Source organism: Gastrolobium bilobum, unplaced genomic scaffold (assembly GCF_033153095.1).
Source record: "Gastrolobium bilobum isolate Gb01-03AN ecotype WA unplaced genomic scaffold, APGP_CSIRO_Gbil_v1 utg3223, whole genome shotgun sequence".
NCBI classification, from domain to species: Eukaryota; Viridiplantae; Streptophyta; class Magnoliopsida; order Fabales; family Fabaceae; genus Gastrolobium; species Gastrolobium bilobum.
The window spans coordinates 178,684-194,244 of NW_026897393.1; the positions used below are offsets into that span (position 1 = coordinate 178,684).

General features: G+C 33.2%; 1 protein-coding gene across 1 annotated transcript; it reads left to right on the top strand.

Annotated features, from left to right (window-relative positions):
* The first annotated feature begins 9,150 nt into the window (after positions 1 to 9,150).
* Positions 9,151 to 14,301, top strand: LOC133306523 (uncharacterized). Its single transcript, XM_061506850.1, has 7 exons — positions 9,151 to 9,689; positions 9,787 to 9,839; positions 10,020 to 10,112; positions 10,194 to 10,417; positions 11,534 to 11,600; positions 13,019 to 13,129; positions 13,945 to 14,301. Exons 1-7 carry the CDS (start codon positions 9,260 to 9,262, stop codon positions 13,966 to 13,968), a joined length of 1,002 nt encoding a protein of 333 aa, XP_061362834.1. The 5' UTR covers positions 9,151 to 9,259; the 3' UTR covers positions 13,969 to 14,301.
* Positions 14,302 to 15,561: the final 1,260 nt, after the last annotated feature.

Sequence of the window (15,561 nt, forward strand, 5' to 3'; positions counted from 1 at the left end):
TTCTCCATCAATATTTTACCTTCAACCAAACATAGACTTAGGGGGTGTTTGGTAGGTGGTTTTTGGTGGGATGGATGGGTAAGTGAGAGTGGGATACCATGTAAGCCATGTTTGGTAGAGGATTTAGAGAAATAAAATTAGGCAATGCATTTACCCATGCAAATGAGAGTTGTGTGTAATTTGATATGAAAAATACTGTTTGTGAATACCACATCCGAGCTGGTATTTGTGGAAGACCAGGGAAGTGCAAAATTTGGAGCTATCTTGTAGACTATAATGCCCCTCATACTCTGTCAATATATTTACCCATCAAAATTTATAAGGGGTATTTTTGGCTTTTCAATATATTTACCCATCAAAATTTTACTTTCAACCAAAAATAGACTCAGTAAAGTTAAATCAATTTTCCTAGTAATATTTCGTCCTACGAAACACCATTTTTAAAATTTGCCTAGTAAATTTACATTCACACAATTTCCCCATTAATTATATTTCCCTGGTTAAAAAAATTATCTCCTCTACCAAACGCCCCCTTATAAAATTCTACTCAATTTTTCCAGTAAAATTTTGGCCAACCAAACAACTTTTCTTTAATTTTTCTATCAAACTTCATTTTCCACCATATCCCTAGTAATATATTTCCCTGGTAAAAAAAATTTATCCTCTACCAAACACAGTGGCGGAGCCAGCATGGCAGGTTAGCAAGTGCTAAAAAATTCAGCTAGTGCCCAAATAGCTACGGTTCTATGGCTACGACCAAAACGTGGCTAATTTTCAAAAAAAAAATGAAACAGAATTTGCTACGTTTGAAGTGTAGCTAAATGAACGTGGCTAAATAAGCCAGTGCCAAGGCAACTACTGCTCTAACGTGGCTCCGCCATTGACCAAACACCCCCTAAAAGTATGTTTCTCTCTTTTCTTTCTTTTTGAGAGATGCGTCTGTCTCTTCTCAAATCTTAATTTATTAGGTAATGGCGTAATGCAATGTAAATCAAAGGACGTGCCACATGCATACGTTAACGGGATATAAATAACAAAAGGAAAGAAAGCAACACGTATTTAAAAGAGGGAGGCAGGGGGGATCTGAATCATAAAACAACACACACAAAAAGTAGGACAGTGTTAATGCTCAACGTCACAATATCAAATTAGACAAGACTTCCATTTTATGTAAGTAATCATTGAAAGGGTCTGTCTAGCGGTGTTCAAGGGATTCAGCGATTGCAACCAGCCCAGGACCTATTTTGGACTTGTAATGGATGACTGTATTTCTTTATTTCATTTATTTAGATTTTTCTCTTCTACACATATTAGAAGGGAACAGAATTCTGTAGCGCATCGGCTGGTTATTTAGCACCCAACACATCAATGGGCTAGCCATTTGCACGTTCTTAGTTTTTTATTTCTGAAAGTTTCTGCTTCTAAGGATAAAATAATACAAATGGACTGCTTGGCCCAACATTAACCAATCACTGCATTCATAATCTCTCTTTTAACACAAAAGAAGAAGTAGCCTGTTATATGTAATTGAACACTTTCATAACCTCCACCCTCCTCTATTAATATTTATTTTAACACAGGATCTGAAAAAAGTAAAAACTAAGTCACTAGTTTTGGTTTAGTGGTGACTAAAGGTGTTCATCAACTAATCCAAACTGATTCAAATAGCTGTAACCGAAATGAAAAATCGAAAATCGAAAAAAAAAACAAAAAAAAATCATAAAGTTTAATTGGATTGGATCGATTTTCGGTTTGGTTAATGAAAAACGATCCAATCCAAACTGATCTAATATTTTCCCAACCTTACCCTCTATCTACTTGGATCTTTCATCAATCATAACCCAAAAATCATATAGCAAAATTCTAAACTCAAAACCCATTAACTCATCATGTTGGAGAAAGTGGATTGTGCTTGATCTATGTTATGTTTTTTTTTGGTAAGATACATCATATATTTTTATTGCATGAGTTATTGTTGTACAACGCTTTTCTATAAGATGAAAATTTGGGTTACTCTGTATCTTAGACAATCACACTGTAAATTTTTTGTTTGAGATAAAAGATGGTAATTCAACTTTTTGTTGTATTATATTGAAAATTAGATTATCGTTTACTGATGCTTCTAGATTGCACAATAATCATCATACAAATTTTACAAAGCCGATACATATAAAAGATATGTTATTTGCACAATAATCATTATACAAATCTTGAGCTTTTCAACAAATCGAAAACTGATTCAATCTAAACCGAATAATATTGGATTTGTAAAGAAAATCCAAACCAAATAGATGATTATATGATCAAACCGAAAGGATTGGATCGAATGATTTTTGCTTCCAAAATCGATCCAAGTAATTCTACCATAGATGCCGACGATAGACAATAACTCCCCCCCCCCCCCGAACACAGCTTATTCACATGTACCTGCAGTAGCATTCAAGTAATGCCATTTGATCTCTCCTGTTTTGACCTGTGCTTTATAAATTGCTTCAGCACAAAATAAGAAACGGTCTCTCCAACACATAAATGGCCAGACACGAACACCTTTAGTGGTGAGGGATTTTGGTAGGTTATATTAGATTATGTGTTTAATTTCCATTAGTATCAAAAAAACAAAAAAAGCAAAAACAAAACCTAGGACACATAACATATTGACACGAATTTTGAAGTTTTTTTACTGAAATGTCTCGCCCAAATTTTTTTTATCGAAATGTAATATTTCATTTGTTGTCAAGTAAATGTGGATCCTTTTTACCATGTGTCAGATGTAAAAGGCGTGTTCATAGAGAAAAATTTCAGTGTTCCCTTTGAAAAATTTGGGACATAGATAAAAACATAAATAATATAAAAGAGTAAAGTGAAAAAAAAATCCACATTTCCACAAAGGAACAATTTACTTGTTGATGGTCCTGGATCACTAAAAATTTTCTCGTGTCCAGATCCCTTATTTGGAAAAGTGTGTCGTCAACTCTACAAACAAATCTTTTGCCAACTTTTAAAAAGTAATAATAGAAAAATACAAATCAACTTGTTTGAATTGAATCAAATACTTTACAATTCTTAATAAAATGAAATACATAAACCACAATTAATGGATACAATATTGGCCTAAGTAATTTTTAGGTTGACTAATTTTTTCTAACAAGCACAAATTTTTTTCATGCCAAACAAAACCAGTTGCCGAATTTTGAGAACCATTTCGGCTTGACAATTTTTGTTGTTGTTATTTTGAGAACCAATGCTCAACCTAAACGTTAAATCTACATTTAATCTCTTCCCTAGAGTGCAATCACATATCTCAGATTCAACACCTACAATCGCACGATGTTCAATCTGAGTTAAGGGAAGAAAAATAAAATCGGTTCAAGATGAAGAGCAAGTCCTTGGGATTCAACCATAGAATCCTCAACCCTTAGGCTGATTAAAAGGTGCTTAGCCTCGCTTGGATAAGTCGAAAACCATAACTAAAATAAAAGAAAGCATAGAAGAACAGAGAAAGGAAAACGTAAATTGTACTTAATCCTAAAACTGTAAAATATGAATTACAAAACGATAATCAAAAGTTCACTAAACAAGGTTTCCTAATTTCCTTTATATGGGCTCAACAATTCTGAACGAAAATAAAAGGAAATAAAACATAAATAATGGATTTGAGTCTCATAAACATTGAGTTCCTAATTACAAACTTAAGCCCAATTAACTAGATAAAATTCTAGCATTTGCAGTACAACATTGGCTCCAATTTTGACCACTTTCTTGTCCGAATTTGGCTTCCATGTCTTCATAACATTTGTAGCTCTCTAAATTATCTGTAACATGGGATAAGAACGAGGTTAATTGGATATCTAGAACAAAAGTTATGCCCAAAATACTGCAACAGTGTAAATCTAGATTAATTTTTAGTATAAAAACGAATTAAACTCAATTAAAAATCCAACATCCAATTTTGCCCAATAAACCATTATTAGCACACTAAATAATTGTTAACTCTCCCAAATGAGAGTCAATTTGATATTTTTATGATGAATTTGCTGCATAAATTTCATATAAGTTGTCTTGTTTGCACGATAATTGAGCTAAATATTACATATTCATGATTAAGTGCTTTGAGATGACTAAGTATGGAAAATGAGACAATATTCCTTGATTTTGTATAAGAAAATATGACTTGTTAAGTGTTTGACTTTGCAGGAAAAATTAACGTCAGAATGCTGTAGCAGAGAAGCTAACGAAGTAATGATATAGAAATGACTACAACATGACAGCGTGGACAAGGGAACAACTGAATTTTCAAAATTCAAAAGTTAGTTATTCCTAACAATTGGATAAGACACCAGCAAGCAAGGATAAGGGACGTTTTTTGAAGATTTATTCTTATCTCAAAATCCCAAGAATCAAGGATAACAAACTCTTATCAAATCAGCAACAATATTGGCAGAATAAAATCAAGAAGATCAAGATCTTATCCAATCAATTGCCAACAACCCAAGAAAATAGGGATAAGATAAGGCTGCAGCAGCATAACTCATGGATTTCGCTCCCAAACCTAAAGCCCAATTAACCAACCACATTTTCCTATTTAAAGAGGACTACATTACGATTCAAGAAGGCATGGAAGAATGTAGTACCCCACACCCACGTTTTAGAGAGAGAAAGTAAGATTCTCGGAGGAGGAAGAGCTGCTGGAGTAATGTTGGAGCAAGACCGTGACGAAGTTTTCCTATCAGCATTCGTTTTCATCTTCTTTTCTGTTTTCCAATGAGTTCTTTCTTCCTTTTCTCTGTTTTATTTAATTTCATTATGAGCTAAATTGCTCTATAGATTAGGTGATAAAGTACCTATGCTATAACATTGAGATGTATGCCTAAACTTTGTTTTATTAATGTTTAATTAGTTTTTCAACGAGTTTGCTTAATCTTATTCATGTGTGCATGTCGAGAGATACATATATGATATTGAGGAGGTTGGGGCCGAGAGGTTTCCGAATCCAGACCCTTGTTGAATTGTGTGGATTAATGAGGTTAAGAAAGTTAACTTGATTAAGTTGTGGGTAGAGAGATCATTCACACCACATTGCCTTTGAACTTGCACTTTAACAATTCAGTAATTAGTTTACCCATAGAGATGTGAGAATTAGTTATTGGGTATATATGTTAAGTTGGCCAAAAGCCCCAGCATACCTTAGTGTTCGGTTACTGATTAAACATTGATATAACATCGTTAAAGCGTCATTTCAATATTGCTGTATCAGAGAAATTGAACATGACCTATATCTCATCCATCATTTTAATACCTTAGAATTAGTTTACTGTTTTCTTAGTTTAATTATCTTTTATTTTACAAACTCAACCATAAAAATTAATACTTTTATAGTTTCTTTACTTAAATAATCATTGCTTTATAAATCATCTCCGTGGAAACGATCTTGGACTCACATATCCCTTTATTACTTGTGACACATGCACTTGCGTATTTGTGTGATTGATTTAATTGATTGCAAATTGCACAACAATAATCATAAAATTACTAATCAAAAGTAACAAATAGGTGTAATAAATATCAATTATCAAATTCTATCACACTTATATTTCTGCACTCATCAGCAAGATTAAGACTCAAAGTAAAACTAAGGAAATAACAAAATAAAAGTAAAAACTAAAAGATAAATCCATCCTTTCTAACAATTGCCAAGAATAATATAAAAATTGAACAAGGATCACAAAGCTTCAAAAGATCAACCAATCAGGACAAAAATTTCTTCATCTCAAATTATAAAACATGGTAATCTCATTTAATAATGCTAATCACGCAATATGATTTCTCACGGGATGCACTCAATCAATCTCTCTAAGTGTATAGGGTAAATCAGTGTATCACTCAAATTCAACTCAAGAAAATTATCTTACCATAAGCTTGCTTAACTTCTATTTCCCACTCCTCAAAACACATGAATGCACAAATCAAGAGGACTTTTTATTCAAGGTTGTATTGGGGCTAGGGAGAAGGTATGGATTAAGTATGGAAATGAGAGGCTATGCACCCAAGAAATTTAAAAGAGCACTAGTTAAGAACTAAACTAAGGAAACAAAACTAAAATAAAAATAAAACAAAGGTTAAACAAAGATAAAGACTAACAAAGAACATAAAGTCACTGAAATAAACATTCTCTTTTTGTTTTTCCTTTTCTAATTTTTTCAGTGTTTTTCTTATATATATTTTTCAACATTTTTTTCTCTTGCAATTTTTGCAATATATATATATATATATATATATATATATATATATATATATATATATATATATATATATATATATATATATATTTAGAATTTAGCTAATTATGCAAACACAATGACCCAACCAATGCGATGAATGAAACAAAATAAAATACCTTCTCCCGCACTTGAAATATTGCACGCCTCGAACAACTCCTACACTTAAACACAAAGTTAAGGTGAAACCAATTCTCAATAAATTTTCAAGGTGGTGGATCACATGATTTTACACTTAGGCTTGTAACATGGATAGAAAAAGAATGATATAAAAGGCACAAAGGGGGCGTTTGGTTGATGAATTTTTTTTGAAATAGTAGGGAAATGTAATAGATAGAGAAATGATTGGAAAGATAGATAAAGTGAGATAGGTAGAAAAATGCAAAAAAAAGTTGTTTGGTGGGAAAAAACTTTACTGGGAAAATTAGGTAACTTTATGAAATCAACAGTGCATTAAAGGCCAGATAACCGGTTTTCCGAAAAATCCCACCTTCAAATTGGGTTTCTAAACAGTGCGGATATCTATGTTTCTCATAAATCCATACAAATCGGATAGATGGGTTTTTGGTGAAAATACGTTGAAACAAACATGGTGTTTCTAAAAGTCATACTTGAGAAACATAGATATCTGCTGAAAAGCTCCCAACCAAACACCACCAAAGGGACTAACCAAAGGGAATATAATGCAAGAGGGGCTATCTGGCCAAAATGGGGAAATGAGAAAGAAGACCTCTATCATATTTATGCATGCAAGTGAAAAGTGCAGTTTAAAAAAAAAAGGAGCAAGTTCTAGAGAGAGAAAAATCACGAGAAGAGCACACAACAAAGAAAGAATGACAGAAATATAAATTCCATTCATACAGGCTCAAAGATCTCACAAGAGTGAATACCAAATCACATAATTAGCATCATAAATTAAACTACCAAGTCAAATAATCTAAGAATCAAGAACTCAGCCTAACTAGAATGATCCATCAAAAGTAAACTGTCCAAATTCATATAATGTATAGCTCAACAATTATCAGAAAGAAAAAGAAAATCCATTTAATGGCAATGAAAACTGAAATTAAAATGCAAACAAACTAAAATTAAAAATAATCATTCAGATAAATATTTGCTTGTCTCTTAAAAATCTCAAATATATAATATTACAAAGGTTAAATTGCATAAAATCATCATAAACTTAAGTGCTTTTTCAAATAACCACCCACTATTTTCAATTAAAACAATAAACGCCCATACACTATAAGATTTGGGCAATTAAACATATATGAACATTTCAAGACATTTTTGCCCTTATTCTTACCTATTAACAGCCATTATTATTGCTAGCCACCACCTGCTACCATTGGCCTCCAACCATTGCCACCCACCTTTCACCAGTCACATATTTGAAAAATTATCCAAAAAAGAAATCTACTCCTGTTATACAACCTAAAAAAATTGATTTAGGCCTTTCTCTATTAAAGAACTGTTAAAGGTGTTTTTACATTGGGTTACAAATGGCATGAAACTCTAGAGTGAAGAAATCAATCATTGAATATCATCGTATAAGCGAATTAAAAATAATTGAAATTTGTAAATTAAAAATCTTTTTAGTGTTTCTTATATTATATTTTTACGGGTCTTTCTAAAATTCTTGAGATTTTTTTCACTGAGGATATAAGTGAATCCTACCTACGACGGTGATTTCAGCGAAGAAAATCACACCCACACTATTGATATTTATCCCTCTAAGATGACGACACCAATGGTTATCTCGCTAGAGCTGACAGTGGTTTCATTGGAACAAGTTTACTAGTCACAGGAAAACATGTTGTTCACGATGTCAATGGCAACGAAGAAACCTTCTAAGGACCCCCACTAAAAGGTTAAAAGATGCAATTGAAGAATCTGAATGCCAACGATGTACGCCGGTAAGGTCTTCCAGCTGACCCAGGAGTTGGGCAACAAATTCCAGCATGAGTCTTACTTGCTTGAGCACGCTGAACTAACAACGACAGAAGCCACATGCACTGGAACAACACCAATCACCATCGTGTACGTTGGCAGCACCCTAATAATTCCCACTTCGTCCTCGATGCTGCCCAATGGAGAAGATACCCCGAGAAAGCGAAGGAGGAAAACATCAGACATGGATTTTATTCGGTTAGTTGAAACCATGCCATGGCTGAAGTGATAGACAACTGTAATGGTTGTTGGTGAATTAATATTTATGTCTTAAATTTTTTAAATATGTTTAATTGTTTTAATTTTATAGTACATAGTTAATTGTATCAATCAAAATTTTGAGGTGGTTATTTGAAAAATCACACAAGTTCATGTGATTTAGCCTATTACAAATGCCTCAGTATTACACTTATATATCATTATTGTTATATTTTTTCCAATAATATTTTTATGCCAAATAAGATGGCGAGTTTCACAACTTTATAAATAACTAGTTAGTTTTTTTTAGTAATTATAATTAGGGATACAGGAATAAGTTATTCTATATATATATATATATATTTTTTTTTTCTGATTACCTTTATGTATCACTTTCTTACATTATTATATCAGAATCTTAATAGGAGATAGAAATGGTAAAAGTAGTTGAGATTATGATATAATAATATTGAAAAGTGATAAATAAAAGTAGACAAAAAAAAAGATAGATAAAATAACATATCCCATATAACTATTTATTAACTATAAAGATTGTTAACTTGAGACCAAATAATGAATAAATATGATTTATGGTACTAGTCCATATCGTTCAAACTATAAAGAATAAATTGCAAATTTTTTAGATAGAATGACAAAATTAAAAGGAAGTCCACAATAATATATTTGAAGATAGCGAAATTCAGAGTTATTTGTGGAGAGATAATAAGAACCACAAAAAGAGTAGAAATGTGTGAGATACTGATATGGGAGTGGGAGGCAGGGACAGAGGCCGAGGCTGTTTCCATCCATTCCGCTCTCATCCGTAGTTTCATATAATGCGCATTCTCACGTTGCCGTGCCTCTCCTCTTCTATTCACAGTCACACCAACCCCAACCCCAACAACCACCACTTTCCCTTCTCTCCACCTTCTTCTTCTTCTTTCATCTTCAAACCCCACAAACGATTTCACTTGCTCACACCATGCTCTTCCCTCAGACAGACCAAAAAGCAACAGCAACAGCAACTAGGGAAGATCAAGATCAACACTGCCCCACCTGGCATAAAGCGCCTATTTAGCCCAAAGAATGATGGCGATAAGAATGAAGGAGAAACCGAGTCGGAGGGTGACAGTGACACTGCCTTGAAGGGTACCCTTTTGGCCGGTGTACTCTTGCTCGGTATTGTTGGGGGTTTTGCCTCCGTTGGTTATATATACAAGGACAACATCAATTCCTTCCTCAACCACTTCTCACTCTTCATAGAAGGTCTTTATTTTATTCTTTTCATTCATTTAAATTTCTGGGAACTTATACTATCATATCATGTTATGTCTGTCCTCTAAATTAATCCCGTGTATCGCAGGTTATGGTCCAGCTGGATATGCATTATTTGTAGCAGTTTATGCTGGATTGGAGGTATCAATGCATCTACCACTTCCCCTCAATCTCAATTCTCTGTAACTCTTCACTCAACTTAGTATTTCATAACCTTCCCGTGCACATGTTGTTCTTCCCTCTCTAGTTTGTACATCAGAATAATGACCATGGACTAGATGTTTAATGTTCAATCTGACTCCTTTTTTAATGTTGTCTCAGATCCTTGCAATTCCTGCCATTCCTTTAACCTTGTCAGCTGGACTTCTTTTTGGATCTTTTATTGGCACTATCATAGTCTCTATCAGCGGAACGGTGAGTTCATTTCTTTTTGTCTACGTTAATTGATTCTAGATGTATGTATATTATTGAAACTAATATTATAACGCATTACAGGTGGCAGCAAGTGTTGCTTTTCTAATTGCAAGATATTTTGCTCGTGAGCGTATTCTAAAACTGGTGGAAGGAAACAAGAAGTTTCTTGCTATTGACAAAGCAATTGGAGAAAATGGCTTCAGGGTTGTTACCCTGCTTCGTCTGAGCCCTTTGCTGCCATTTTCTTTGGGGAATTATTTATATGGATTGACATCTGTTAAGTTTATTCCATATGTATTGGGAAGGTGTGTTGCTTATTACTGATCAATACCAATTTTATACTGATTTCCATGTCTTTTTTAATCTCGATACTACTTCACTTTTAGAGAGAACATTCTCTATTTAAAAATAAGCTCTGGACTTTATAAGTTGCCATGTGTTCTTGCCTTCTTGGACAATTCATCTAAATGGTTAAACAGGAATAGAAAAGAACAAAATCATATCATGCTTGACTGAGCTTATCTATTTTAGTATGTAATGCTAAAAGTTAGATTTTGTGTTTTTTTCTTCACCACCATACAAACATTATCCTAAAAAATGGGTAGTTGTAGTTATTATAAACTTTCTTTTTCCTTTGACCAAACATAAGTAATCAAAATAATTGATAAACGGTTAATTATATAATTACCGGTTTAAAATTCTAATTTTATTGTTTAATAATATTAATAAAAGGATGATTCCCACGCTTTTTAGTGTGTGTCAAGATGTTAATTGGTTGGTTCTTAGTGTTGGAATAATGGAATTAATTGTTTCTTTCTTTCCAATATAAGACACCAATCTTTCATATTCTTTCAGTAATCCATATTTTTAGAAATTTAGAATATTCATAGTTCCGTTTTGATGATTTTACTTGTTATGAATGGTATCTTATGTGCATAAGTCTTTAAACTACAGTGTTTTTTTGTAACAAGTGATATAACCTCTCAGCATAAACGGACTAAATTTTGACATGCAATATATATAGATTAATCTTGATTCCGGAGAAAATGCATTGCTATTCAATTATTGTTAATATCTGGCAATAGTGATTTCATGAACTGATGAGTATACTGAGAGCATGGAACTTACGATCAGGTAAAAAAAAAAAAATTGTGACAATTCGGACTAGGCACAATTTCATAAAAATTATCTTTGCTTTGGTTCATAAAAGAGAGGTTATGTTGCTATAAAATGTCATTAATCATTTGCAGCATATTATAGCTATATTGTAATGAAATGAAGTTAATAATGAAACTTGGAATATTTTGGTTAAGTTGTATATCTAATTGGGGTTGTCGCAGTTTATTTATCTTGAACTACATTTGAACATGTATAATTCTCGTGAATTTCTGATTTAAAACTAATTAATAAATGTCATGCAGTTGGTTGGGGATGCTTCCAGGAACATGGGCTTATGTTAGTGCTGGCGCTTTTGGAAGAGCAATAATTGTGAGTTTGTACTTGGTTTTCCCTCCGATGTTTTAGTATTCTTGGTATTTTAGCTATTCAATCATTATTAGAATTTTCTTGGCCGTCGGTTAGCTTCACGTTCTTGTTTTCTTCTTTTCATCATTTTCTGTGTGTGTTTCATGGGAGGAGTATGGGATGGTAATAAAGAAAGAAATGGATGATGCTGAAAGGCATGTTGACGTGCTGTTAGGCATTATTTCTTAACAAAATATATTACTGCAGTTTTCTTAGAGTTTTCTGGCCTCTAGCATACAAAGAAAACATTGTTGTTGATTTTAGTGGTTGATAGGCTGCTTTAGGTTTCTCTTATATGATATAAAGTAGGTTCAGATGAGTTTATGGTTTCTCACCTGTTTCCTGATGATGCTGTTCTTTTCTGGAGGAGGATAGTGACATTTCTGTGAATGATCTGTGTGCCATCTAGTTCTTTAAGGAATCTTTCACACTCATGTTTGAAGATTAATTTGGCTACAAATTGTTTGGCTGGTTTGAATATGGATGGTCAGATGCTTTCTTCCTAAGCTTCTCTGGCTGGATTAGACCAGAGAATGACAGAGGCACAAGGGAATGGATTAGACCAGAAAAGGATGGTTGACCTATGTCTGTTGAAGTCACTGCTCAAAGAGGAGTTCCAGGTGCTCTCGCACACTGGATATGCAGACCTGGAGCATTTCTGATGATGGCTCCATTAAAACAGAGGCCGGAAAGATATTGGCGAGAATAAAAAGAAAAAAAAAGGGGGGGGGGGGGGGGGTTGAAAGTGCTACGGATCTAAGGCACAGCATAGGAAGAAAAAGGATAATGAAGGGTTTTCAATACAACTTGACTGGTGGTTGGAAAAAATGAATATAGCCACTGGAAATTAATGGTGAACAAACAATTAAACAAAGGAGTTCCATTGGGGACCCGGAAGCGGAAACAGTAATTGTAGGGAAAAGATAGAAAAGAGAGAAGGGAGACTCTACAGTCGTTATTATTATGATATGATCTGGTATAGATGCAAACCACTAATACCTATTCATACTAATAATCTAAGTCAATTCCTAGTGTAGTTCAACTGGTATAAGCCCAGCCCAATAAGACTCCTAGCATCATAAGACTCCTAAAACAATCAGAATCCTAATATTCTAACAGGATGGTTAACATTATGTTGTTGGTGAAATTATCTGCTTTGCTTACATTGCTTACTATTTTAATGCAATAGTATTATTTGCCAGGGTTTTTTGCCTGGAGGATATGTACTACAAGTCTTGTGTGTTAAGCAGTATTGAAGTGATTTCTTTGCCCTTCTCTTTTGCAATTCATTAAATTAATGATTTTGTTTTTACTTTTAATTATGGATAGGGAGAAATTTCATTGATTGCCTCTTTAATGTAACTACTGCTTCTGCATTTCAGAAAGAAGAATCTGAACTTAATGCATTAGGAGGAAACAGTCAGCTGCTGACGCTTGGGCTGGGACTGTTGGTCACTGCATTTGCTGCTGCATATGTCACCCGACTTGCAAAGGTATTATCCCTCATCTACATCAGAATTAAAGAACATATACATATATCATGATTACCCTTATATATCATGATTACCCTCTTAGGGTGTCTACAATTGGGAGCATGTAGTTGTTTAGATTTTGTTTCTTTATCTTGGGGGAAAACGTGCATACTGTGTTGAATATTGATGCATAGACTTGGATAGTATTCTATATCTGATTGGTCATATACAATCGACCCTTGCTTTTCTTTGCTACCATGATGATTAATAATCGATAGTTCAGGATGTCCTGAGGTTGGGTGAATATTGAACAATCTGCTGATGACGTGATATGATTTGAGGCTGGGCTTGGCTAGTATAAGCTTCATTTGGATCTAGAAGATGAATATAAATTCTACATGATTAAATTCCGTTGTTTCTTGTTTTAACCATCATTTTCTCTTTTCACTATTATCTTTTCTTTATTTCTTCCAGATGTCTGCATGTTTTAATATTTAACATTTCGCAAGGTGCTGATTACAATGCAATGTTTATAGTCCTGACGTAGATTCAAACCTGGGCGAGGCCAACTTGCCTTTGCAGCCAATCTTCCCCTTCCCTCAATCCCTCCTCTCCTGCAGTTTGTATTAATTATAGATATGGACACACCCACCATTCTTTTCTAGAAGTCACTTTCTTCGGATTAGTGATGATAAAGTAAATAATAATATTGTTGTAATTTACTTGTTTCTACTTTATAAAGATAGGTAAGCTGTTGCATTAATGAGTCTATCACCATTAGTTAATGCCTGATCTGAGTCGCTAGTAACCCAACGTTTTTTAACGTTATAATGCAGGATGCTATAAAGGACATCGAATAGATTCACTAGACAGTTGACACGATCGAGCATTTGCGAATGAAGACAAGTCCATACCACTGGATTGGGAAACTGGATATCTCAGTAAATAAATAGCAATAGTGAAAAATGAAAGAGAACTAAGGAAAATGATAGACCTAGCATGTTCCTTGTAAATTACAATATTCTTATTGATGAACTGTGGTAGGATCATTTTGTTACTTTTGTATTGCCCCCTCACATTGTACGAAAAAATTGCCTGCGTCATTTGTAAAGTTATGGCGCACTAGTTGCTAAACAGACAGTGAAGGGCAGTTCACATTTTTATTTAACTTTACCTGAACTGTTTATTTTGTACTTTACTCATCTATGACAAAGGGAATACGCAAATCAGGGTGCATAGAAATGGGTAGGCAAAGTAGATTACTGGAGAGATGAAGGAAACCCGAAAAACTCACTCATGATAAAGGTTGGTCCAACGAGTCGGTAACTAAGGTATGCAATTAAAGTGTCCCGCTATAATTTCTAAGTTTTTTTATGTTGAATTATGTAAGGTTTGAAGTTTCATCTTATGGTATCCATGCTTCATGGACTGGATGCACTCGAAAATTGTAATATTTGAAATTCGTAATGTTCATTTTATTTATTGTTTGTAAAATCCTGAACCATGCTCATTGCTCACGTCTAGCTTTGAAATAAACAGTAAAATATGCATATTTACAATCTTATGTATGTACAAGTTGACTATAATTCCTCCCGTTAGTAAAGTAAATAATGAGTTCAATCTTCATTTTATTTGTTGAATGAAATTCACGTCCACGAATTCTGATACTTGAATCTTCTTGAATGTAATTTTGTATATATGCCTATGTATGACAGGAGTTCGATCAAAGACAAATTTATGACAAAAAGAATAAGCTTTCACAGTATTAAATATTATTTTGATTGAGTAATTATTCCATAGTTATGTAAATACAACTCAAACCAGCAGGCTTGACAACATTATTTAAAACGCTAATTAGACTGTCCGTTCGACGTTTGTGAAGGTGAACAAATCAAATTATTCGGGGGCATTTTAGGGGCCATTGAGAGATAAATCTTAGATTTCCATGAAGCTTACATTGAAAATCTTAGGATCTGTTTGATTATTGTTTTTAAAAACAGTTTTTTAGTTTTCAGAACAAAAAAATTAAAAAACTTGTTTTGTAAAAGATATTTTGAAAACTATAACTATTTTTTTATTTTTAGAATCAAATTTAAAGAACATGTCTGAGTTATTTTTGTTTTCTGTTTTGATTTTTAACTTTCAAAAATAAATAAATATAGAAAACCATAACTATTTTATAAAACAGTCTTAAGAACAAAAAAAATCAAAACACAATCAAACAGACCCTTAATTATCCCATATTTGGTACAATGATTCTTAATTTTTTTCAGAATAAGAATCCTACGAAATAATACCGTTGGTGGTATTCTTGAATTCCCAATTGGTGGGAAATTTTTACATAATTTATAAAATATAAATAACTCTGCTCTAATATTTTCAAGACTAGAATACTCTCTCTTGTTAAAGCCTTAGTTTACACTACTTCTCAAAATTGTGGATTCCTCTCTTTC

Excerpts from the sequence above, each read along its gene's own strand:
- LOC133306523 (XM_061506850.1), top strand. The coding sequence starts at position 9,260 with ATGCGCATTCTCACGTTGCCGTGCCTCTCCTCTTCTATTCACAGTCAC. Across the intron at positions 10,418-11,533 it reads ATTCCATATGTATTGGGAAG|TTGGTTGGGGATGCTTCCAG; the intron begins GTGTGTTGCTTA and ends AATGTCATGCAG. Across the intron at positions 13,130-13,944 it reads ATGTCACCCGACTTGCAAAG|GATGCTATAAAGGACATCGA; the intron begins GTATTATCCCTC and ends GTTATAATGCAG.